Source organism: Pristiophorus japonicus, chromosome 7 (assembly GCF_044704955.1).
Source record: "Pristiophorus japonicus isolate sPriJap1 chromosome 7, sPriJap1.hap1, whole genome shotgun sequence".
Lineage (NCBI taxonomy): Eukaryota > Metazoa > Chordata > Chondrichthyes > Pristiophoridae > Pristiophorus > Pristiophorus japonicus.
The window spans coordinates 197,404,728-197,425,808 of NC_091983.1; the positions used below are offsets into that span (position 1 = coordinate 197,404,728).

General features: G+C 44.2%; 1 protein-coding gene across 4 annotated transcripts in view; it reads right to left on the bottom strand.

Annotated features, from left to right (window-relative positions):
- The window catches only part of cdk19 (cyclin dependent kinase 19), a 410,414-nt gene that overhangs the window by 235,987 nt on the left and 153,346 nt on the right, over window positions 1-21,081 (bottom strand). For 3 of the 4 annotated variants that reach the window (XM_070885688.1, XM_070885690.1, XM_070885692.1), the window contains one exon: window positions 11,549-11,689. The exons of the other annotated variant lie outside the window; for it this stretch is intronic. In XM_070885688.1, coding sequence (XP_070741789.1) covers window positions 11,549-11,689 — 141 coding nt within the window. The remainder of the gene's footprint in view (window positions 1-11,548; window positions 11,690-21,081) is intronic. 4 annotated transcript variants of the gene reach the window in all.

The following is a 21,081-nucleotide window of genomic DNA, read 5'->3' on the forward strand; positions in this document are numbered from 1 at the left end:
GCTCTTTCATAGTGCTCAACAAAAATATCTTCCAGTGAAAAAGAAGGGCGGTAAGAGAGGGGATAACGAGCCGTGAATAACCAAGGAAATAAAGAAGAGTATCAAATTAAAAACCAATGCGTAAAAGGTGGCCAAGGTTAGTGGGAAACTAGAAGATTGGGAAAATTTTAAACGACAGCAAAGAATGACTAAGAAAGCAATAAAGAAAGGAAAGATAGATTACGAAAGTAAACTTGCGCAAAACATAAAAACAGATAGTAAAAGCTTTTACCGATATATAAAAGGGAAAAGAGTGACTAAAGTAAATGCTGGTCCCTTAGAAGATGAGAAGGGGGATTTAATAATGGGAAATGTGGAAATGGCTGAGACCTTAAACAATTATTTTGCTTCGGTCTTCACAGTGGAAGATACAAAAACCACGCCAAAAATTGCTGGTCACGGGAATGTGGGAAGGGAGGACCTTGATATAATCACTATCACTAGGGGGGTAGTGCTGGACAGGCTAATGGGACTCAAGGTAGACAAGTCCCCTGGTCCGGATGAAATGCATCCCAGAGTATTAAAAGAGATGGCGGAAGTTATAGCAGATGCATTCGTTATAATCTACCAAAATTCTCTGGACTCTGGGGAGGTACCAGCGGATTGGAAAGCAGCTAATGTAACGCCTCTGTTTAAAAAAGGGGGCAGACAAAAGGCAGGTAACTAAAGGCTGGTTAGTTTAACATCTGTAGTGGGGAAAATGCTTGAAGCTATCATTAAGGAAGAAATAGCAGGACATGTAGATAGGAATAGTGCAATCAAGCAGACGCACCATGGATTCATGAAGGGGAAATCATGTTTAATTAATTTACTGGAATTCCTTGAGGATATAATGAGCATGGTGGATAGAGGTGTACCGATGGATGTGGTGTATTTAGATTTCCAAAAGGCATTCGATAAGGTGCCACACAAAAGGTTACTGCAGGAGATAAAGGTACGCGGAGTCAGAGGAAATGTATTAGCATGGAGAGAATTGGCTGGCTAACAGAAAGCAGAGTCGGGATAAATGGGTCCTTTTCGGGTTGGAAATCGGGGGTTAGTGGTGTGCCAAAGGGATCGGTGCTGGGACCACAACTGTTTACAATATACATAGATGACCTGGAAGAGGGGACAGAGTGTAGTGTAACAAAATTTGCATATGACACAAAGTGGGAAAGCGGGTTGTGTAGAGGACACAGAGAGGCTGCAAAGAGATTTAGATAGGTTAAGCGAATGGGCTAAGGTTTGGCAGATGGAATACAATGTCGGAAAATGTGAGGTCATCCACCTTGGGAAAAAAAACAGTAAAAGGGAATATTATTTGAATGGGGAGAAATTACAACATGCTGCGGTGCAGAGGGACCTCGGGGTCCTTGTGCATGAATCCCAAGAAGTTAGTTTGCAGGTGCAGCAGGTAATCAGGAAGGCAAATGGAATGTTGGCTTTCATTGCGAGAGGGATGGAGTACAAAAGCAGGGAGGTCCTGCTGCAACTGTACAGGGTATTAGTGTGGCCGCACCTGGAGTACTGCGTGCAGTTTTGGTCACCTTACTTAAAGAAGGATATACTAGCTTTGGAGGGGGTACAGAGATGATTCACTAGGCTGATTCCTGAGATGAGAGGGTTACCTTATGATGATAGATTGAGTAGACTGGGTCTTTACTCGTTGGAGTTCAGAAGGATGAGGGGTGATCTTATAGAAACATTTAAAATAATGAAAGGGATAGACAAGATAGAGGCAGAGAGGTTGTTTCCACTGGTCGGGGAGACTAGAACTAGGGGGCACAGCCTCAAAATACGGGGGAGCCAATTTAAAACCGAGTTGAGAAGGAATTTCTTCTCCCAGAGGGTTGTGAATCTGTGGAATTCTCTGCCCAAGGAAGCAGTTGAGGCTAGCTCATTGAATGTATTCAAATCACAGATAGATAGATTTTTAACCAATAAAGGAATTAAGGGTTATGGGGAACGGGCAGGTAAGTGGAGCTGAATCCACGGCCAGATCAGCCATGATCTTGTTGAATGGCGGAGCAGGCTCGAGGGGTTAGATGGCCTACTCCTGTTCCTAATTCTTATGTTCTTATGTTAACTCAAGTTTACAGTGAGTGCAAGGTGGAAGGCCAGCCAGGAGAGCATTGGAATAGTTATGTCTAGAGATAGCAAAGGTATGGATGAGGATTTCAACAGCAGATCTGCTGAGGCAGGGATAGAGATGGGCGATGTTACAGTGGAAGTAGGCAGTCATGATGATAGAGCTGATATGGGGTCAAATAGGACATCAAGGTTGCAAGCGGTTTAGTTTAACCTCAGACAATGGCCAGGGAGAAGGTTGGAGTCGGTGGCTAGGGACCAGAATTTGTGGCAGGATCTGAAGACAATAGTTTCGGTCTTCCCAATATTTAGTTGGAGGAAATTTCTGTTCATTCACTATTGGATGTCGTATAAGCAGCATGTCAAATAAGAGACAGTAGCGGGTTCAGGAGAGGTGGTGGTGAGGTAGAGCTGGGTATCTCACATTATCTCAGTCAGGAAGGTGAACTACTTGTTACCATGGCTCTAGAAAATAGTGCCCTGAGGTGGATAACTCAGCATGTGAAACACAAACCGGTGTTTTACTGCTCTATAATTTTGTCCTTATAACATTTGGGATAATGTGACATTTTAATGCAAAATATTTGCCCTTTGAAATCAGGTAGCTCTGTCAATTACAGCACAGGATGTCATTCAGTCCATCATGCCTGTGATAGCTCTCTGAAACAGCTATCAAGTTGCTCCCTTATCCTTTCCCTATACCCTTATAGCTTTTTCTTTTTCAAATATTTATCCACTTTCCTCTTAAAAGTTATTATGGATCATTTTCTTTTTAAGGTAACTGACATGCAATTAGCATAATCTTTGCTGAGCATCCTCACAAATTGACATCCTGTTTTCTTAACTCCAGATTTCATGCCAATGTTATTCCAGTCATTTCATCCACATTTCCACAAGCTGTCAACAATAAGAGGAGACTCTTGTTTGCATTGCAATCAAGTTTGGTTCTCCTAACTCCATAAGTCAACCAGCCTACTTACAATAAGGCTCATAACTAGACCCCTAATGCTCAGTGATTCCACAGGCATGAAATTTCTCCCCATATGGTTGCTTTGTCTTCCGCCAAACAGTTTTCCTTATTGGAACTGTATTTGAATTGATGCCTGGTGTACTGATATCTATAGTTCATGTTTGATGACATGAATCTTATAATCTCAATTGATATGCAGCCCCTTAATCCCTATGTATTTAATCTCATATTCTTAATCAACTGTTTTTAAAAAAAGATCTGAATCCAGTTTAGGAGGCAAGAATGCAAGCTGTGCATTAGAAAAATGCAAAACAATAGAGGTTAGAAGACTGGCCTCCATTAACGCTAGTCTTATTCAGACTGTTGTTATTGGTTAACTACTACTGTGGAGGGATGTGATCGGGGCCCAGGAGAGGCGTGGGTTCGGGGCCAGGGGCCCAAGGGCAGCACGGTCCAGCCCTCACTGCGATATGTGTGCGCACTAGGTCCGTGCAGCAGAGCAGGTATCCAGTCGTCTTGGGTAATCCTTGCCACTGGACCAAGACATGGCTCTGTCAAGCCCGTGTGGTGGCTTGTGTGCAACGGCCACCACACATTTAAAAAAATCCACGCACAGGCATCTTCCACCCTTCAGGATGTAGTTCAGGACGTGGAATTTTCGCTCCTTCATTGGAACACCTGTGAACTTATCCTTTTTTGGCTTGGAAGCAAGTCATCCTCGTTTCGAGGGACTGCCTATGATGATGACTATTTAAGACTTAACTGCCATGTAACAGCTAGCTCGCTGTCTCATTTGGCAAGGTGAAAAATCAGATTCAACAGGTATTCAAATCTAGCTATTGCTAAAGCTTAGGCTATGCAAACCAATTTAATTTTAGTCAGTTTAAAACACATCTTTTTCTAAACAAAAGCCACTAGTTCAACATTTTAAAAATATTCATTAAGTTGAGACTTATATATCTACAAACCATGGACAAACTTGCCATGGTATCTCTGTTATATATGTAAACTTGTATTTACTCTGTACATCCACCAGAGCGCTCTTCCCCTGGAGTCCCAAAGGATCCCATAATCCCTTGGGAGCACAGGTATTTAAGGAGGCCTCACAGGTTGGAGAGGCACTCTGGAGACCTGCAATAAAAGACTAAGGTCACACTTTACTTTGAGCTCACAGTGTTCAGTCTGACTCTTTCTCCATACATAACTGGCGACAAGATGCAGACAGCGAAACCAAAGATGCAGAGAACAGTGGGCATCCTGGAGAAATTCTCGGAGGGAGATGATTGGGAAACTTTTCTGGAGCGACTCGACCAATACTTCATGGCCAACGAGCTTGATGGGAAACAGAACACTGCCAAACGAAGGGCGATCCTCCTCACCGTCTGTGGGGCACCAACGTATGGCCTCATGAAGAATCTGCTCACTCCAGCGAAACCCACGGAGAAATTGTACGACGATTTGTGCACACTGGTCGGAGAGTATTTGAACCCGAAGGAAAGGTCTGAAGGCCAGGAAGTGCCGAATTATATCGCCGAGCTAAGACGCCTTACAGGACATTGCGAATTTGAAGGACATTTGGAGCACATGCTCAGAGACCTTTTCGTACTTGGCAATGGCCACGAAACCATACTTGGCAAACTTTTGACTGTAGAGACCCCAACCTTGAGTAAGGCCACAGTGATAGCCCAGGCGTTCATTGCCACCAGTGACAATACAAAGCAAATCTCTCAGCACACAAGTGCTGCTACAAGTACTGTGAACAAAGCGATGCTGTTTTCGAATCGTAACGTACAGGACAGGTCACACATACCTGCAGCTGCACGTCCGGAGATGTGTCAGAGTCCACCATCAAGGGTGATGAATGCAAGGCCAATAACACCTTGTTGGTGCTGCGGGGGTGATCATCGTTTCCATTCATGCCGATTCAAAGGGTACGTTTGCAAGGGCTGTGGAACAATGGGACACCTCCAATGAGTGTGCAGGCGAACTGCAAATCCTGTTAAACCTGCAAACCACCATGTTGCAGAGGAGGACAGATCCACAGAGGATCACGACGAACCTGAGCTTCAGACCGAGAAGGCAGAGGTACATGGGATGCACACATTCACCACGAATTGTCCCCCGATAATGCTGAATGTTAAACTAAATGGACTCTCGGTGTCAATGGAGCTGGACACTGGCGCGAGCCAGTCCATCATGAGCAAAAAGACTTTCGAAAGATTGTGCTGCAACAAGGCCTCAAGGCCAGTCTTAACTCCAGTTCGAAACTAAGAACTTACACAAAAGAACTGATTCCTATAATCGGCAGTGCTACTGTCAAGGTCTCCTACGATGGAGCGGTGCACAAGCTACCACTCTGGGTGGTACCGGGCGATGGTCCCATGCTGCTCGGCAGGAGCTGGCTGGGAAAGATACGTTGGAACTGGGACGATGTCCGAGCGCTATCGCCCGCTGACACTTCGTGTGCCCAGGTCTTAAACAAATTTCTTTCGCTGTTCAAAACAGGCATCAGGAAATTCCAAGGAGCAAAAGTGCAGATCCACCTAATTCTGGGGGCGCGACCCATCCATCACAAGGCGAGAGCAGTACCGTACATGATGAGAGAAAGGGTAGAGATCGAGCTAGACCGGCTGCAAAGAGAGGGCATCATTTTACCGATCGAGTTCAATGAGTGGGCCAGTCCGATTGTCCCAGTCCTCAAGGGAGATGGCACCATCAGAATCTGCGGCGATTACAAAATAACTATCAATCGTTTCTCCCTGCAGGACCAATACACACTATCAAAGGCCGACGACCTCTTTGCAACGCTGGTGGGAGGAAAGACGTTCACGAAGCTGGATCTGACTTCAGCCTACATGACGCAGGAATTATCGAAGGCCCTCACCTGCATCAACACGCACAAAGGTTTTTTTGTTTATAACAGATGCCCATTTGGAATCTGATCACCGGTGGCGATATTCAAGAGAAACATGGAAAGCTTACTGAAGTCGGTCCCCCAAACCGTGATCTTCCAGGACGACATCTTGGTCACAGGTCGGAACACAGTCGAGCATCTGCAGAACCTGCAGGAGGTTCTTAGTCGACTCAACTGCGTGGGGCTCAGGTTAAAACGCTCGAAGTGTGTTTTCCTGGCGCTTGAAGTGGAGCACTTGGGAAGGAGGATTGCAGCGGACGGCATCAGGCCCACCAACGCGAAGACGGAGGCAATCGAGAATGCACCGAGGCCACAGAACGTGATGGAGCTGTGGTCGTTTCTGGGCCTCCTGAACTACTTTGATAACTTCTTACCGGGTCTCAGCACACTGTTAGAACCACTACATGTCTTACTACGAAAAGGGGACGAATGGGTTTGGGGCAAAAGCCAAGAAAGTGCCTTTGTAAAAGCGAGAAAATTGTTATGCTCAAACAAATTGCTTGACTTGTATGATCCATGTAAGCGTTTGGTACTAGCATATGATGCGTCGTCATATGGCGTCGGGTGTGTATTGCAACAAGCTAATGATTTTGGGAAACTGCAACCGGTTGCTTATGCATCCAGGAATCTGTCTAAGGCTGAGAGAGCCTACAGCATGATTGAGAAAGAAGCGTTAGCGTGTGTCTATGGGGGTAAAGAAAATGCATCAATACCTGTTTGGACTAAAATTCAAATTGGAAACTGACCATAAGCCACTTTTCTCCCTGTTTTCCGAGAGTAAAGGGATAAATACCAAAGCATCGGCCCGCATCCAGAGATGGGCTTTCACGTTGTCCGCATACAACTATGCCATCCGCCACAGGCCAGGCACAGAAAACTGCGCCGATGCTCTCAGTAGGCTGCCATTGCCCACCACGGGGGTGGAAATGGCGCAGCCTGCAGATCGCGTCATGGTTATGGAAGCATTTGAGAGTGAGTAATCACCCGTCACTGCCTGGCAGATCAAAACCTGAACAAGCCAGGACCCCTTATTATCTCTAGTCAAAAGCTGTGTGCTTCACGGGAGCTGGTCCAGTGTCCCAGTGGAAATGCAGGAAGAGATAAAGCCGTTCCAGCAGCGCAAAGATGAAATGTCTATACAAGCAGACTGCCTTCTGTGGGGCAATCGTGTAGTGGTCCCCAAGAAGGGCAGAGACACCTTCATCAATGACCTTCACAGTACCCACTCAGGCATCGTAATGATGAAAGTAATAGCCAGATCCCACGTGTGGTGGCCCGGTATCGATGCGGACTTAAGAGTCCTGCGTTCACAGTTGTAATACATACTCGCAGTTAAGCAATGTACCCAGGGAGGCGCCGATAAGTTTATGGTCTTGGCCCTCCAAACCGTGGTCTAGGGTACACATCGACTATGCAGGCCTGTTCTTGGCCAAAATGTTCCTTGTGGTTGTAGACGCGTATTCCAAGTGGATTGAATGTGAGATAATATCGGCTGCCACTAGTGAAAGCCTGCGGGCCATGTTTGCCACTCACGGCTTACCCAATGTCCTGGTGAGCAACAACGAGCCATGTTTTACCAGTGCTGGGTTCAAAGAATTCATGGCCTGTAACGGGATCAAACATGTCACATGTGTCCCGTTTAAACCAGTGTCCAATGGTCAGGCAGAGAGAGCAGTGCAAACCATCAAGCAAGGCTTGAAGAGGGTAACTGAAGGCTCACTGCAGACTCGCCTATCCCGAGTCCTACTTAGCTACCATACGAGACCCCACTCACTCACTGGGATCCCACCTGCTGAACTGCTCATGAAAAGAGCACTTAAGACAAGGCTCTCGTTAGTTCACCCTGATCTACATGAACAGGTAGAGAGCAGGCGGCTTCAACAAAGTGCATACCATGATAGCGCAAATGTGTCACGCGAAATTGAAATCAATGATCTTGTATTTGTATTAAATTACGGACAAGGTCCCAAGTGGCTTCCCGGCACTGTCGTGGCCAAAGAAGGGAGCAGGGTGTTTCGGGTAAAACATTCAAATGGACTCATTCACCAGAAACACTTGGACCAAATCAAACTCAGATTCACAGACTATCCTGAGCAACCTACTTTGGATCCTATCTTTTTTGATCCCCCAACATACACACCAGTGGCAACTGGCACCACGGTTGACTACGAAGCAGAACCCATCATCCATAGCAGCCCAGCAGGGCCCAACACACCAGGCAGCCCAGCAAGGCCAGCTGCATAGCAGCCCAGCGAGGGCCCAACAAATGATTCAACAATACCAGCTTTCACACCGAGACGATCAACCAGGGCAAGGGCCCCAGATCGACTCACATTGTAAATAGTTACACTATTGACTTTGGGGGGGGGTGGGGGGGAAGTGTTGTTATATATGTAAACTTGTATTTACCACCAGAGGGCTCTTCCCCTGGAGTCCCAAAGGATCCCATAATCCCTTGGGAGCACAGGTATTTAAGGGGGCCTCACAGGTTGGAGAGGCACTCTGGAGACCTGCAATAAAAGACTACGGTCACACTTTACTTTGAGCTCACAGTGTTCAGTCTGACTCTTTCTCCATACATAACAATCTCTTTTTCATTTTAGTTGAGATTGCTACAGAAATTATCTTTGTCATGCTCTTGACATGAATTCTAATGACCTTTCCCGTAACCTTCTAATTAGCTGCTGTGGGTTATGGCACTGCACTGAACAAAACAAAATCTGCCTCAATATTTTAAGAATTGACAAACTTATCTAAGCAACAAGTTGCCTAAAAATAATTATTTAAAAGAAATCGTCTAATTTGGTAATTGGAATTAATTAAATACACAAGGAAAAGCAACAGGCCACAGCTTTCAGATTAGTCTGCTGGTTAAGAAAACAGCTCTCAAATTTGCTGTACATGAGGCTATTAATCAATTATCACAAGGGATTTTAATTGTGTTTGTAACAATACAATCAAAAAATGTAGTTATGATTACTAATAATAAAAACCGGAAAAGTTTTACTCTACTATTTGTGCCAATCATCATAGGCAGTCCCTCGGAATCGAGGAAGACTTGTTTCCACTCTAAAAAAAAAAGAGTTCTTAGGTGACTGAACTGTCCAATACAAAAACCATAAGATAGTCGTTGAGGGAAAGGGTGGGTGGGACTGGTTTGCCGCACACTCTTTCCGCTGCCTACACTTGATTTCTGCTCTCGAGGTGTTCAACGCCCTCTCGGATGCACTTCCTCCACTTAGGGCAGTCTTTGGCCAGGGACTCCCAGGTGTCGGTGGGGATGTTGCACTTTATCAGGGAGGCTTTGAGGGTGTCCCTGAAACATTTCCTCTGTCCACCTTTGGCTCGTTTGCCGTGCCAATATCAAGGCATCAACTTCATTGAATCCTACTAATTCCAGAGCCAAGATCCAGCAGCACAAAATGAATTTCAGCACAATTTGTAAAAAGTCTGCTTTCTTCAGAATCTCTAATACAACATGTTTTCTGCAAAAAACATTTGGATTTAGATGTAATTTTGGATGATTCTGACACCCATTTTGTAAACTAAACTGTGCAAACTACCAGAGATAGAAATTTACCTCCGCCGCATGGTTGCGGTGCAGATGCTGTCGATATTCAGACTTGGGCGGTTTTTTTTCGGGGCAGATATAGTCGCGGCTGAGGGGCGGATGTGCCCTTGCAGCGGCTCAGACTCCCCGATCACTCATCAGAACCGCGCTAATGACATCAGCGCGGTGCAAATATGCTGCATCACGCTGATGCATCACAACGTTTCTCCCCTTCAGTTCAAGAGAGCCGCTGTGAGCTCTGCAAATTTTTAAGTTAGGTCCACTGGGTTACCAGGGAGGGTTTCGGCTGGGCCAGCAGCCTGGCACCCAAGAGGGGGTTGCCAGGCTGCCTGGCCGAACCCGGGGTCATAATTGTCAAGCCGAACTGGTAGCTGGCCGGCAATAAAAATTAAAATGGTGTCGCCGGCAGCGCCACCTCCTCTTTAAGGGCGTACGCACCGCCAACCAACAAGGCCCAAAAAGGAGTGCACCGACACAAAAAGCTCAAAAGGGATATTTCCCGCGGGGCAATTTCGGGAAGGGGTCGCCGCCGGTCGGTAAGTGCTCGGCCTGTGCACGCCACAGTGGGAAAACAGGCAGAACGGTTTCCTAAACCACTCCGCCCCTGCTGAAGGGCAATTTGCAAAATGTCAGCCCCTCTTCAGAGAGTTGCCGGCCATTCTGCGTCGCCCCGTGGCCGCCGATTTCAGGTGGCCAGAGGCCTTATCGGAAGGGGCAATTTCGGCCCCCTCAGAATCCAAATTGGTTCTGAGCCATATCCACCCTAATTCTTAGGCCTGGCCCATCTTGGAATTGTCAAGAGAAAACAAATGCACCAAATCCCAAGCACCTAAAAAACAAGACAGCTGCTGTCTTTCCCTTAAGAAACATCAAGAGAAAATGATGGACTTCATACTTATGACTGGACATAACTAGTATGAATCTGCACGTGCAAGCATACATATATATATATATATACACACACATACATACAAGTTATTATGGATCTCTTTCTTTTTAAGGTAACTGGCATGCAGTAGGCATGATCTTTACTGAGCATCAGAAACTGGCATCCCGTTTCCTTAATCCAGATTTCATGCCAATGCTATTGTGTGATATATGTTATATATATATAGAAATACATAGTATCTTTCTTTCAAAAGTTTCTCATGCCACAGTTAAAGTGCAAAATTACTAAACTTTAGGAAGACCTGTCTTTTTAGGAGCTGCAGCACAGACCAACTTCAAGGCCTCATCCTCAAAGTTTCGCCATGTTGTGACTACAGCCCTTGTTTAACGACCTTTAAGGTTGCCAGGCAGATCGTTCAGTGGTAACAATAATGTATATTTCCACCAGCCACCAAGCCCTTCTGTCTTGCAATAGTCAAATCCAAGGTCATCTTTTCACAAAAGATAAATAGAAAACTAACTTTTCTAAAAGCCTTAGTTTTATCAACATAGGAACAGAGTCTGACTCACCATTTCAGGCCTGTGCAGAGCCAGATAAAATTCCACAATTATTTCCAAATATCATTATAGTATTGATTCTTAATTTCTTTGGTAGTGTACAACTCAGGCACCATATTCAATACAAATAAGGTGTGCACTGAGCATTGCTCACTTTTTATGGTCTATACAGCATGGGTAGTCTGATTTGGCCACCTGGAACTTACTGTCCCTCCCAGTTAACAGATAATAGTGCGAAAATTCATCTTGATAAAATGCACTCAACCAGCGGGAGACCCAAAGCTGCCATGAAATTGGGCCTTGGGACCCAATAACATTTTTCATGCGAGTTGTCTTCCCTCTTTTCATGTGCATGTGCATGTGCTTAAAAACCTGTTATATCTCTAACTTTTTCCAATTCTGACGAATGGTCATCGACCTGAAACGTTAACTCTATTTCTCTCTCCACAGGTGCTTCCCAACCTCCTGAGTATTTCCAGCATTTTCTGTTTTTATTTCAGTTTTTGTTTTCTTATTGGCCTTCTGAGAATATTATACTTACCAAGTCTCTGTGAAGAACCCAGTTTGCATGGAGATAATGAATTCCATCAAGTATTTGATAAAGCAGTGATTTGACCATGCCCCTTGGCAACTGTACTGGCTTTTTATTTGCTTTTGAAGCACGATGGAACTTGATAATATGCTGTACAAAAAAAACAAAAGTAGAAAAATGTTTAATCTTGAAGTCTACAAATGCTTTTTACTTTACAGTAATCCTGTTTAATGGCTACACCACTATAAATAAACTTACTGTTGCCTGACATTTTGTTTCACATTGATTAAAATGCTTTTCTCCTTTAGGTTAACAACCTGTAACAAAGGAATCTGGTTCATTCATTAGCATGTATACAAGCAGACATGACAGATACTGATACATTACCTCAAGGAAAAGAAACAGCAAACAGAAGAGAGTTTTGGGTGTCCTCTTGCAAGACACATAGAAAGCTAGCATAAAGGTACAGCAAACAATAAGGAAGGCAAATGACACTTTGTCATTTATTGCAAGGGGGTTGGAGTATAAGATTAAGGAAGTCTTGCTACAACTGTACAGGGCCTTGGTGAGACCACACCTGGAGTACTGTGCACAGTTTTGTTCTCCTTATCTAAGGAAGGGTATACTTGTCTTGGAAGCGGTGCAACGAAGAAGGTTCACTAGATTGATTCCTGGGATGAGAGGGCTATCTTATGATGAGAGATTGTGTAGAATGGGCCTGTACTCTCTGGAAACATACAAGATTCCGAATATGATTGACAGGGTAGATGCTGAGAGGTTGTTTCCCCTGGCTGGAGTGTCTAGAATGAGGGGGCACAGTCTGAGGATAAGGGGTGGGCCATTTAAGACAGAGATGAGTAAGAATTTCTTCACTCAGAGGGTTGTGAATCTTTGGAATTTTCTGCCCCAGAGGGCTGTGGATCCTGAGTCTCTGAGTATATTTAAAGATGAGATAGATAGATTTTTGGAGTCTAGAGGAATCAAGGGATATGGAGATCGGGCGGGAAAGTGGAGTTGAGGTCGATGATCAGCCATGATCTTATTGAATATTGGAGCAGGCTCGAGGAGCCGTATGGCCTACTCCTGCTCCTATTTCTTATGTTCTTAGAATCTTCACTACATAGCAATATAACACAAACACATAGCACTAGAAATAGGTATTAGTATCAACTATTTTGGCTTACTCAGCCTGCATTACAGTTAATTAAAATACGTTCCATTTACACAGTTAAGTAACTGCATATGATTCCACGTCACTTTGCAAAGCTAGAATTTTATGCTATTTCATAAAACGGGTGTATCAATTCTGCCCTATTGTTATTCATTACAAGATAAGAATCTCACCAAATCTACCCAAAATCTGGAACATGACACTCGATTTAAGATTTCTAATCTTGCATTGCACTGTTACAGTTTGGGCTTGTTTCCTACACTCCAGTTGTGTTCACCCACAATAGGCATTTTCCGTAAGCAAGCCCACACCTGCAAGAAACTGAAATGTAACTATATCCCTGGAGTAGATGGGACATGGAACATCTGAGGGCTTCAATCTATCTTTTTAGTGCTGAGTTATACCAGAAATATTACAGGATTCCTATTATATAGTTCTGATCACTTCACAGGTCAAGGCCCTAAAGCTAAAAGGACAAAAGAAAATGTGGACAAAAATATAACTTATGTACCCCATTTTTAAAAAATCTCAGAGCCCTGTTCTCACTATAATTTAACTGAAAAGATAATGCATAGAAGTTTGATAACTTGAAATAGGATTCATCCTTGTAACTGTCACAATCACATTAAATGATTGAAATTCTAACTCCGCTTTGGGTTTCAGATCTGCCTCACCAGGTTGATATATAGTATGGCACCGAGGCTTTAAATAAAAAAATCCTAATTCATTGCATTACCCAAAATATTTGCAGTTTCTATTTATGCTGGACAAAGGAAGATGGTTCCTCAAAAATAAGATCTGTTTTCAGGAAACTCCCAATGATGATTCAAAATTCTCAGCCATTTTGCAGCACCGATATTAAATTCTTTGATCACAGCACTAAAACAGCTCTAGCCAAACTCAGAAATTACATCCTCTGTGACAATGACTTACATAGAAACATAGTAAATAGGTGCAGGAGTAGGCCATTCGGCCCTTTGAGCCTGCACCACCATTCAATCAGATCATGGCTGATCATTCACCTCAGTATCCCTTTCCTGCTTTCTCTCCATACCCCTTGACCCCTTTAGTCATAAGGGCCACATCTAACTCCCTCTTGAATATATCTAACGAACTGGCCTCAACTCTCTGCGGTAGAGAACTCCACAGGTTAACAACTCTGAGTGAACAAGTTTCTCCTCATCTCGGTCCTAAATGGCTTACCCCTTATCCTTAGACTGTGACCACTGGTTCTGGACTTCCCCAGCATCGGGAACATTCTTCCTGCATCTAACCTGTCCACTCCCTTCAGAATTTTATATGTTTCTATGAGATCCCCTCTCATCCTTCTAAACTCCAGTGAATACAGGTCCAGTTGATCCAGTATCTCCTCATATGTCAGTCCTGCCATCCCAGGGATAAGTCTGGTGACCCTTCGCTGCACTCCCTCAAAAGCAAGAACGTCCTTCCTCAGATTAGGAGACCAAAACTGAACACAATATTCCAGGTGAGGCCTCACCAAGGCCCTATACAACTGCAGTAAGACCTCCCTGCTCCTATACTCAAATCCCCTAGCTATGAAGGCCAACATGCCATTTGCCTTCTTCACCGCTTGCTGTACCTGGATGCCAACTTTCAAAGACTGATGTACCATGACACCCAGGTCTCGATCCACCTCCTCTTTTACTAATCTGCTGCCAATCAGATAATATTCTGCCATCATGTTTTTGCCACCAAAGTGGATAACCTCACATTTATCCACATAATACTGCAGCTGCCATGCATTTGCCCACTGATCTAACCTGTCCAAGTCACCCTGCAGCCTCTTAGCATCTCCCCCCCACAGCTCACACCGCCACCCAGCTTCGTGTCGTCTGCAAACTTGGAGATATTACACTCAATTCCTTCATTTAAATCATTGATGTATATTGTAAATAGCTGGGGTCCCAGCACTGAGCCCTGCGGCACTCCACTAGTCACTGCCTGCCATTCTGAAAAGGACCCGTTTATCCCGACTCTCTGTTTCCTGTCTGCCAACCAGTTCACTATCCACATCAATACATTACCCCCAATATCATGTCCTTTAATTTTTCACACCAATCTCTTGTGTGGGACCTTGTCAAAAGCCTTTTGAAAGTCCAAATGCACCATATCCACTGGTTCTCCCTTGTCCACTCAACTAGTTGCATCCTCAAAAAATTCTAGAAGATTTGTCAAGCATGATTTCCCTTTCATAAATCCATGTTGACTTGGACCGGTCCTGTCACTGCTTTCCAAATGCGCTGCTATTTCATCTTTAATAATTGATTCCAACATTTTCCCCACCGCTAATGTCAGGCTAACTGGTCTATAATTCCCCGTTTTCTCTCTCCCTCCTTTTTTAAAAAGTGGTGTTACATTAGTTACCCTCCAGTCCATAGGAACTGATCCTGAGTCGATAGACTATTGGAAAATGATAATCAATGCATCCACTATTTCTAGGGCCACTTCCTTAAGTACTCTGGGATGCAGACTATCAGGCCCTAGGGATTTATCAGCCTTCAATTTCCCTAACACAACTTCCTGACTAATAAGGATTTCCTTCAGTTCCTCCTTCTCGCTAGACCCTCGGTTCCCTTGTATTTCTGGAAGGTTATTTGTGTCTTCCTTCGTGAAGACAGAACCAAAGTATTTGTTCAATTGGTCTGCCATTTTTTTGTTCCCTATTATAAATTCACCTGATTCTGACTGCAAAGAACCTACGTTTGTCTTCACTAATATTCTCTTCACATATATCTATAGAAGCTTTTGCAGTCAGCTTTTATGTTCCCAGCAAGCTTCCTCTCATACTCTATTTTCCCCCTCCTAATTAAACCCTTTGTCCTCTGCTGAATTCTAAATTTCTCCCAGTCCTCAGGTTTGCTGCTTTTTCTGGCCAATTTCTGCAGCTTTTGACACAGTCGACCACACCACAGTCTAAACAACCCCCCCGATCTTATGTATTTTTTCTCTTTGTTTCCCATGGCAGCTGGTAATTATTCTGCCATTCACACCCTATCTAGACTAATCTTTTTCTAACTTCTGCCATTATCATCTCAAGTCGGCCCGTCATTCCTTTTGTCTTTCAAATCTCTTTTGTCTTCCACCCTATCACAGACCTTCCCTTTTGTTCCCTTTCAGTGCTCCTTAAGAATCTGTTCATTTCGAACATTCGGCAGTTCTGACGAAAGGTCATCGACCTGAAACGTTAATGTTTCTTTCCACAGATGCTGCCTGACCCGCTGAGATTTCCACCATTTTCTGTTTTTATTTCCGATTCCAGCATTCGTAGTATTTTGCTTTTGTACCTCTTTTTTACTGTCCAACTCAGTGGGATTACACTTGCTTAGTTCCATTTTAACCTATCCCATCGTAATCAGAGCATTTCCAGAAATGGCTCTCTTCTCACCTCCAGAGTGCCCCAAGGATCTATCCCTGAACCCCCTCCTCTTTCTCATCTATAGGTTGCCCCTTGGCGACATTATCCAAAGTCATGGGATCAGCTTACATAAGTACGCTGACAATTTCTTGATCCCTTCACTGCCACCATGTTGTCAGACTGCTCATCTGAAAATAGTCTTGAATGAGGTGTAACTTTCTCCAGTGAGGAAGAGTGAAGCCATTGCCTCTGGCTCCACCACAAACTCCGTACCCTTGTCATCTATTGCATCCCGACTATTGCCTCAGGCTGAAGCAGACTGCTCACAACATCAGCACCCTATTCGACCACAAGCCGAGTTTCTGACCCCCTATCCTCTCCATCAGAAATACCAACTTCCACCTCTATAATATTGCTTGCCTTCAGCCCTGCCTCAGCCCACCTGCTGCTGAAACCCTCATCCATGCCTTTGACACCGCGACTATTCCAACGTTCTCCTATATAGCATGTTATCCCTCACCCTCCATAAATTTCATCCAATACGCTACTGCCCACATGAATGCCCTATTCCCCATTCACCCATCATCATTGATGTCGCTGACTAACATTGACCCCTCGTTCCCCAACGCCTCAGTTTAAAAATTGTCATCCTTGTGTTTAAAACCCTTCATGGCCTTGCCCTTCTCTATCTATGTAACCTCCTGCAGCCTTACAACCTCCTGAACTCTTTATTCCTTTTGCTCTGGTCTCTTGTTCATTTGCCTTCCATTCTTCCCACCACTGGCAACCATGGTTTCAGCAACCTAAGCCCCATGCTCTGTAATTTCCTCCATTAACCTTTTCACTTCACCACCTCCCTCTCCTCCTTTAAGATCCTCCTTAAAACCCAAGTTTGGTCACCCCTCTTAATATCTCAGCGCCATTTTTCCTTACACTTCTCTGAAGCACCTTGGTAAATTTTTTCTACTTTCAAAATGTTATAAAAATTCAAGTTGTTATTTGTTGTTGTTGTTCCCATTTTCCAACTCAGGAGAAGTAAGTTCTCACCAATACCTTAAGACAATTTTTTCTTCATGTGAATGGCCCGAAATTTCATTTGTCAGTTCTACCCTTTCCCATCACCATTATTAGCCCATACTTAATGATTCCACTCTCGATCCCTCTGTTCTCACAAACTATTGCTAACCTGCCTTTCTCTCCAAGACACTGGACATAGTTGACCAGCACTTTCTTTTCCATTGCCTTTCATCCATTTTTCTCTCATACTTCCATTATTGTCTCTTCCAACACAGTCAATATGGGTCCTCAAACAGTTTCTGTGACAATGAGGTCACATCTGCTGTACTCCAGGGCTCAATTTTAGGTTTGTTTCCTCCTCACTACCTACGGGCTTTTGCTCACTGGCTTTATAGACTCATATAAGTTTACAGCACAGAACCATTGTGTCTGTGCCGGCACCTTGCCAGAATCATAGAAATTTACTGCATGGAAGGAGGCCATTTTGGCGCATCGTGTCCGCGCCAGCTAACCAAGAGCTATCCAGCCTAATCCCACTTTCCAGCTCTTGGTCCGTTAGCCTTGTAGGTTACGGCACTTTAAGTGCACATCCAAGTATTTTTTAAATGTGATGAGGATTTCTGCCTCTACTACCCTTTCAGGAAATGAGTTCCACACCCCCTCTGAACTACATCCAATCCCACTGCACTCTCCTTATTTTTAATCTTTTTCTGTTTCAAATACTTATCTAATGTTTCCTGAAAAGAAGCATTATTCTCTGCCCCAATCACTCCCTGTGGCAAAGTATTCCATGCTCCAACAACTCTGTGTACAGAAACTTCTAACCTCTCTCTTCATTCTCTATAATTGTAGATTTATGATTCCTCATTACTGAGCCCTCATCCAAAGGAAACAGTCTTTCCCTATTCACCCTATCAAAACTTTTCATAATTTTTAAAACCTCTTTTAAATCTCACATTAGCCTTCTTTGTTCCATTATCTCATGTCTTTTCTCATAACTATAGTTTCCCATCTGGTGAATCAGGTTCTAATTTAATTTATATGATTGGGCACCTTAATGGCACAGAGGCCTTTTACTCTGGTTTAACCAATATTCTGGAAACATTGACCATTACTTCTTTAGCTTGTACACTATGCTTCTATTGATAAAACCCCAAATACTTTTGACTTTTTTGTACTTTCTTATACTTTCAAGGTAATATCTAGTTCTCTTTATTCATCCAGTATCTTTCCATTAATTGTATACTCCCAGTCGTCGTTCTTTCCACGAAATGCATTAAATCACACATGCACATTAAACTGCATTGCCACCTATGTACCCAGTTCATGAATCAGTATGTCTTCCTTAAGTGTTCTACAGGCTTCCTCATTATTTGCCAAACCTCCTACTTCTGTGTAGTCAGCAAATTGTGAGATTTTGTTCCTATGCCTAAGTCCAAATCATCTATATACACAAGAGAACAAATTTAGACCCAAAACTGACCCCTGGGTTCACCACTTCCAACCCTTCCTCCAGTCCGAGCAACTCTTTTTAGTTACTCTTTGTTTGCTGTCTGTCAACCAACTTTCTATCTATGATACTACATTTAAGAACATAAGAAATGGAGCAGGAGTAGGCCATTTGGCCTCTCGAACCCCCTCCGCCATTCAATAAGATCATGGCTGATCTGATCTCGGCCTCAACTCCACTTCCCTGCCCGCTCCCGATAACCCTTGACTCCCTTTCTTCTTATACAATACGCTTGACTTTTTTCTAGCAAGCCCCTTATCAAACATCTTATACCACATATTAGGCTTGTTAGCAAAATTGGAGCCCATGGGATAAAAGGGGCAGTAGCACCTAAGAGATAGAAAAGAGAGTTGTGGTGAATGGCAATTTTTCGGACTGGAGGGAGGTATACAGTGCAGTTCCCCAATGTTCAGTACTAGGACCACTACTGTTGTTGACTTCAAGTGGACATAGACCACTGGTGGAATGGGTGGACACATGGCAGATGAAATTCAACACAGAAAATTGTGAGGTGATACATTTTGGTGGGAAGAATGAGGAGACAATACATGCTAAATGGTACAATCTTAAAGAGGGTGCAAGAAGAGAGAGACCCGGGATGCTTGTGCACAAATCTTTGAAGATGGCAGGTTAACAAAGCACTTAATAAAGCATATGGGCTTTATAAATAGAGGCATATGGGCTTCATAAATAAGAGGCATAGGGGCCAATTTTGCACATTGCCGATTTTTGGCGCAGTTGTAGAGGTATGTCCAATTTTTTAGTGGTCGACTGCGCCCCCAAAAAAGTTGCAAGTTTCATCGTAATAAATTTTGAATTTGGCGCAGCACAGATTGTCCTTCGGCTCTGTGGTGGAGCTTAAGGTCTGCGCCAAAAAACTGAGGTTGCCAGGGTAACGAGGGACACACTGAAGGGCTGAGGCTGGAAAGTGAAACATACACAAGACATAAGCAATTGTAGAGCCCCGTGCCGCTCCTATCCAGGTCAAACCCGCCCCCGCCCCCCCAAATCGGGTACCCCACCCATTACAACACGAATAAACAGACACAACTGCTGTTAGTTGTTTCAACTGAGCTCTATGTTTAATTTGAAGGAGCTGCTTTCCATCATCTTTGACTGCCTCTGGGCAGCTCAGTGTACAAATATCAACAGCAACTTGCATAAGCACCTTTCTGTTTTTGCTCCAAAGTCTCTTCACATTAGGAGGTGCCGCTCCTATCCCGGGCCGAAAGGCCCCCACCCCCCACGGGCTTCTTTTGAAACCGAGCGCTGAGCCCCTGTGTCCGGCCGAGGGAGCGATCCTGCCGGCCGGCGCTCGAGCCCGGTGACCAAAGATTCGGTGGTGGAGTGCAACTTCATTCAAGTCACAATTTCCATTCAAAACTTGAATAAATTTCGTTTATCTTTTCCCTTTGCATAAAGAAACATGTATCATGCGGTTGTGGCTGAAATTAATGTCTTCTTCCCTCCCTCCAAAACCTAACTCAGCTCCGTTAAAACAATGGCGTCTTCGCTGGGCCGATTTTCTTAAGTTCACTTAAGGTTTTTCAGAACGGTGCACTGCGCCATTTAAAAAAAAATCGTAGCTGGCGAAATTCACTTAAATGGCCAAAAATAGTCCAGCCGGCAGGTTCCGCTCCCAGTGACGTCAAAAAATCGGGATCTAAAAAAATCAGCCGTAAGTAGTTTACGATGGTGCAGAAACTTTGACAAAACTTGCAGATTCTAGTTTGCTCAAAAAAAAACAGCGGACGCCAAAAAAACGGCACAGAATGGTGGCGAAAATTGAGCCCCATAGAGTACAAAAGCAAGGAAGTTATGCTAAACCTATATAAAACACAAGTTTGGCCCCAGCTGGAGTATCCAATTCTAGGCACTACACTGTGTTGGTCTTCTGGAGAGGTCTCTTCCACCCATTGGAAGAGAAGAGACCTCCCTGCGTGCTGTGTGCTATGACTCCCTCCATAAGCATATGAAGGGAGTCATGGGAGAGCCTCAGTGCAGCTGTGCACCTCTGTGCAATGCTTATCAGTCTTTGCAGCATCTCAATGCTGTAGAATACTGACAGCACAAATGTCAAAGTAAAGTCATGCATGGTCCCTTTAAGGAAACTGGCTGATGACACATCATCAAATGACGTCCTCAGATCCGTTCCTTCAATTGGCCGGGAAACTTGCTGGGCGGGCTTAACAAACCCAATCGGGGGAAAGTCATGTCAGAGGCCGGGATGGAGCCAGCAGCGAGGCTGCGACCTGCCACCAGCGTTGCTAGCCATGGACCCGCCAAGGTAGGGAAAATTGCGGCCGATGGGTCGAATGGCCTCTTTCTATGATTCTATCTATATTATGATCTTCTGAAAATTTATATACATCATTCTGCATTCTCTTTATGCTGAAGTAAATGGTCAGCTTCTTCATGTGTACCAGTGACATTCAAGTCTACATCTCCAGCATTATCATTGGCTCCAA